Genomic DNA, 5,786 nt, shown 5'->3' on the forward strand with positions numbered 1-5,786 from the left:
TGACGAATTTAAACAGATAATGAAATGGTGTGCATACAGTACATGTTTTCATATCATTATAATTAACATGTTGACTAGATTCTGCATTGCCAGAGAAAGAACAGCAGTATGTTTGTCATCAATATTAAGATGATGCTAACATTAGTACCTCAAGCAGTTAAAACAATGTGACCAAAAAACAAAAAAGTCTGAAACTTATGTTGCAATTGTCAATATCTTCATTAGCTTATTTATTATTATTGCATTAGCTTAGATTATTAGCTGGTCACTTTTATGCATTTATTAGCCAGTGAAGTTGGCTAAATTAAATGTAAGCTAATTTAAATGTTTAGAGGACTGTTTAAAATATTACTGTTCTGTGCTATAGTGCACTGTCAAAAATACACCTCTGCAGAGAACTCTAAAGACATGCAAAGATGCTAATCTATTCTTGTTATGAACGAGGGCAACGCATTGAATCGATAGATGTGACCTGTATTATGTGTCGCAACCTTTCATCCTACACAGTATGAACCGGTCTGTGGCGATCCATTTTGCAGTAGCTGGACTATGGATTTGTCTATCGGTCTGTCTGCCACATTGTCAAGAGTAGACTGTCAAAGATGGAGTATTTTCATTAGCTGTATGCTTTGATTGGAAATGGATTTTCAGACCACATGTTTAATTTAATTTAATTAGTGAAATCCATTTAATTTAAATTTTTGTCCACATGCAAACTCAAGGGTTTAAACTTTTATTTTGAAATCACAACGTATGCTGATGTATTCTCCTATGTCGGCATAGGTTTATAAATGATTTACGTTACAAATCTAGTGAGATAATGCACACTGTTTTCCCAGATAAACGGTAAGCAATCCAAACTCACAGCATTTGTTTAGCAAGAGTTTAGAAGAAGACACATACTGTCTTCACTGGTAAATTCTCTGTAAATTACAGTTAAGACATCATGTGTGAACAGGACCTTTTCAAAAATTAGTGCAGGCAATCATATCATTCTTATGGAGATGACCTGATTACTCTGAGCTGTTTACAAAGCTCTGCTGCTTTTTTAATAGCTTTCCTATGGAAATATGCACTAGATTGACATCTTTGACCGCACCTTTTTCAAAGTGTTGCACTCGAGACCCAGATGGCTTTTCCATTCATCTGGGCTGCACCTCCTCAGTTTGATACTATTATGCGTGTCTTGCGTTCATAAGAGCAAAAACTTCTGATTGGCTAGTAATCTTAGTTAGGATCTTAGTCGTTCTCTACGACGTTATATGACAATATTGACGTATTTGGGGTCTCCCTTGACCCGCCGTGGCGGCTGCTCAGTCGGAGGCCGACGCTGAACTGGCGACCATGCTCTTCCGGGCAGCCAGAAGTATCAGGTTGGTTGTGCGCAAGCCACCTTCCCCCAAGCCCTCACGGCTTGATGACTGGTTCTTGGGGTCAAATCAGCCACGTCCGGCCCCAGTTCCTTTCTTCCCGGAGGTCCATGAACTGCTCACTAAGACGTGCAAAGTGCCTTACAGCACCCGTACACGTCCGGGTTCTTCCCTCCTCACTACCCTCGAGGACGGGGCAGCCAGGGGATACGTGGATGTTCCCCAGGTGGAGCGTGCAGTTGCGAAGCAATCGTCCGCACCTCCCGTCCAAAGCCTGTAAGCTTTCGTCGGCTCTCGCTGCGAAGGCTAATAGTGCGGCAGGCCAGGATGCCCCTGCGCTACACACCTTGGCCATCCATGTCAAGGTACACGCCTTGGCCATGCAGGTCCACCAGGCCCAGGCGTTAAAACAGCTGCACGAGGGTAGGCCTGACAAAAGGGTTATGCAGGAGCTGCGTACAGTGACTGACTTCACTCTCCGGGTGACTAAGGTCACGGCGCGGTCCCTTGGTCAGGTGATGGCTACTATGGTAGTCCAGGAGCGCCATCTCTGGCTGAACCTGGCGTAGATGGCCTACAAAGTACGCTTTCTAGACATGCCAATCTCCCAGGCCAGCCTCTTCGGCGACACTGTCGAGGACTTTGCCTAGCAGTTCTCAGCAGTACAGAAGCAGACTGAGGCGATTAAGCGAACTTGCCCCGGCGTGAGTCCACCAAGCCGCTGGCGGCTAGGCCTTCGTCTGCTCATCGCCAAGGCTTCTACACCTGCTCCGCCTCCGCCTTCTCCACCTGGTTACGTGCCTAAGGTTCCCACCACTCCCTTTTGAGATCAGGTGGTGAACCTGCAAGCGTTGCCCCCGGAGGAGGCAGACCCAGCCTTAGGGTTGCTGTGTCCCGTTCGCGCTCTTCGCATTTACGTGGACTGCACCCGGAGCTTCAGACACTCTGAGCAGCTCTTTGTCTGCTTTGGGGGACAGCAGAAGGGGAATGCTGTCTTCAAACAGAGGTTGGCCCATTGGGTGGTTGATGCCATCACCCTGGCGTACCAGTGCCAGGGTGAGCTGTGCCCCCTAGGAGTTCGAGCCCACTCCACCCTATGCGTTTGCGCACGGCGCCTCTCTAGCGGACATTTTTGTAGGGTTACAACAAACGAAGAACTAAGTGGAGTAGTTTGTTACTGAGCTGGATGTAGGTTTCCTTCGCCCCCTCCAGATGTGGCTTGAATCTCTAAATTCCTCCACGAGTTCCATCGTGCTCCTCTAACCTGACAAAGGATTCTGTAACTCAGTCTTCACAGGACATGTATTTTTGTCACTGTCTCTGCCCCCCAAAGGTGTGCTTCAATCTTGGCATCTCTGTGGGACCCCCTCCGCTGGCTCCCAGGGCATTGGGTAGGTTACGCATTGAGTACATTTGCTCCGACACGCTTGCCTGTTGGCATTTGTCCTCAATGACGTAACGCGGTTCAGGCTTGTGGCGTTTTCCATAGAGACCCCAAATACGTCAGTATTGACGTAACGTTGTAGAGAAAGACTGAAGGGGAACGTCTCGGTTACAACTGTAACATCCCTCTTGCCACAACCCTGGACTGCGCTGGAGATGCCGGGTGTTTCGGCTCCTCAGCAAAAACCTGAGTGAGTGGTTGCATGCCGCCATCTTATATACCCGTATGTACGGGGGTGTGGCGTGGCATGCAAATTCCACTTGCCAATTCTCATATTTATTTTTCTTCTAAAGATCAGAGGCTCCCAAGGGAGACCCCAAATACATCAGTATTGACGTAACGTCTCCATTCCCTCCTTCAGGGAACGAGGGTCACAGTTGTAACCGAGACGTTTGGTTGAGAGTTAAAGCTGTGTTTATCTGATACAATTGGTAGGTGAACTCACAAGTGTTTTTTTTTTTTTTACATTTAAATATAGAACTGTATATTTTCCACTGTGAAATGCCACCCAGCATGGTGCCAGTGAACTTTAAGCCCTGTTCTTGTGAACTATAGGTCAAGTATGTTCTTTCAAATGTTTGAAAATGTGACAGTTCTCAGTATTTTCATACCTTGACGACAGTCACTAGTCCTTCATTAGAAACAGGATCAGTGGGCACAGAGAAATGGCCCATGGGGTCACCGGCTGTTATCTTGTAGATCGTCTTCCACGCTCCTGTGTTGGGCTGGTCTTTGTCTGTTACTGTCAGGTTGGCCACAATAACATTGACTTGGTTCTCTGGTACCTCACCAAAGAACTGCATAACAAAACAAAACAAAACAAAACAAAACAGAGAGCACCTAATGTTATTTTTATATATATATATTTCACATGCTGATACTGCATTATTAGTTAATGGACCAAGCACCTCTTCCTCATTTTGCCAGGATTTCTAAATTCACAAAAATGTCCTTGATTCAACTTTAGTTTCATTGTAAGGTGGCTGTATTCTAATACATCATTATGCATGTTCATATTTGCTTTGCTTTGACCCTCTCCATAATTCCCACCTTATCAAAACAAACAAAAAAAAAGATTGATTATTAAACTGCTTGCAGCAGTTTCGTGCATGTAAAATCCTTTAATTCACAGCAAACCGTTGATTATCCTTTACATATAAATAAAAATAAATATGGTCATCCTGTCAGTGGTAAGTTGACTTACCACTGACAGGAAGAGTGAGCGTGTGTGAGTTCTTACGGTGTCAGAGGTAAACTCGGGAGGGTTGTCGTTGACATCTGTGACGGTGATAACAGCAGTGCCTGTGTTAGAAAGACCATACGTGGGATTTCCTTCCATGTCAGTGGCTTGAATAATCAGTGTGTACTGAGGCACTTTCTGCAGAGAGAGACCACAATGTCAATGTTCACATTTAATTCACAAATCCAACTGAACATGTTTAAGAAAGCCAATTCTTTCTTGCAAAAGTGAATATTATGAAAATGTCACTACAGAGAATTGTTACAATGCAAAACAACTGGATCTTGTAGGATGCAGAAAATTAAATGTTTTGCTTCTCAGGCCCAAACGTTCCATTTCCACCTGTGTTTGTAATTTACTAATTAGCAACCTGTGCGATTGTCTTTGTAATTTGAACAAAACAGTCCAACGTGGTGTGACAATGGGCAAAACCAACACAAACAGTCCAAGGGGTGTTACAGTTCCTGGAGATCGACCTTCCTGCAGAGTTTAGTTCCAACCCTAATCAAACACACCTGTCTGTAATTAGCAAGTTCTCCTTGAGATCCTAATTAGCTGGTTCAGGTGTATTTGGTCAGGGTTGGAGCTGAACTCTGCAGGAAAGTCGATCTCCAGGACCAGGGTTGAGCACCCCTGTTTTACGCACTACTTACACGTGATTGGGAGAAAGTGTAAATCAGGGATACTCAACCCTGGTCCTGGAGATCAACTTTCCTGTTCAGCTCCAGAGTTCAGCTTCAACCCTGACCAAACACATCTGAACCAGGGTTAGGATCTAATTAGGATCTGAAGGAACACTTGATAATTACAGACAGGTGTGTTTGATTAGGGTTGGAACTAAACTCTGCAGGAAGGTCAATCTCCAGCAACAGGTTTGGGCACCCCTGGCGTAAAACATCTGAAGGTTTCATGTTCTTTGAGGCAAGATGATGATGGCATGCATTCTGATAACACAGTAATATTTCATGAGATTGTTTGTCCATATAGGTCATCTTTGACTGATTGCAGTAGCTTGCTGTCTGCAGTGGATGAGGACTAGAAATCAGCTCCTGATGAACCTATGAGAAACTGCCAGGGACTTACAGTTTAAGTATCTTGCCGTTCATACTTTTCTTCTGTTAGCGGACATGGAGAGATGCTGAAAGGTTGAGAAATTTGATGGCTACACTCACACAATAAATTTCACATCATCACAAAATTAATTAGTTAACTAATTAGGTGAGTGTGAAAATAAATTTTGATTTTCTCAGCCAAGAAGTCAGTAGTTTTTATGACTAGAAGAGTTTTGGGGAAAAGTCCATTTACCTGCAAATTACTCATAAATGACTTATATTTACAAAGATTTCATGAATGAAGCCCTTGTGTCTCTTCAGGTCTTTGTATTAGACTATTAAAGTCCACGATGTTCACTGACGTTCTCTAAAGTCCATGACTATCTGAGCTCATCCTTCATTACAAATAATAAATACTCAAATCCAAGTAAAGTCATGTCAGTTTGGAATCCTTGTTGAAAGCTCATACATACGAACATGCAAAAAACTGCTGCTGGGGTGTAGAAATACATAAATCGCTGCTGTCTGGGTGCAGGATTCTTTTGTGACATCAGAAAACTCCTAAGTCCAAGGCACTCGAATAATGTGAAAAATATAAAAAGCCTATATTCACATGGCTTTAAAGTTTTAAAAACCACACATTTGCGCACCGACGTGTTGCAAGTCCAATTCCAGAACAA

At 43.8% G+C, this 5,786-nt stretch overlaps 1 protein-coding gene across 1 annotated transcript in view; it reads right to left on the reverse strand.

Moving 5' to 3' along the window:
- Positions 1–2,248: 2,248 nt before the first annotated feature.
- LOC127161074 (cadherin-2-like) overlaps positions 2,249–5,786 on the reverse strand; it is a 4,498-nt gene continuing 960 nt past the window's right edge. Inside the window, exons 2-4 of the mRNA XM_051103711.1 lie at positions 4,055–4,192; positions 3,426–3,611; positions 2,249–2,440 (exon numbers count right to left, since the gene is read on the reverse strand). Coding sequence (XP_050959668.1) covers positions 2,249–2,440; positions 3,426–3,611; positions 4,055–4,192 — 516 coding nt within the window. The remainder of the gene's footprint in view (positions 2,441–3,425; positions 3,612–4,054; positions 4,193–5,786) is intronic.

The sequence above is a fragment of the Labeo rohita genome, unplaced genomic scaffold (assembly GCF_022985175.1).
Source record: "Labeo rohita strain BAU-BD-2019 unplaced genomic scaffold, IGBB_LRoh.1.0 scaffold_54, whole genome shotgun sequence".
Taxonomy (NCBI): Eukaryota; Metazoa; Chordata; class Actinopteri; order Cypriniformes; family Cyprinidae; genus Labeo; species Labeo rohita.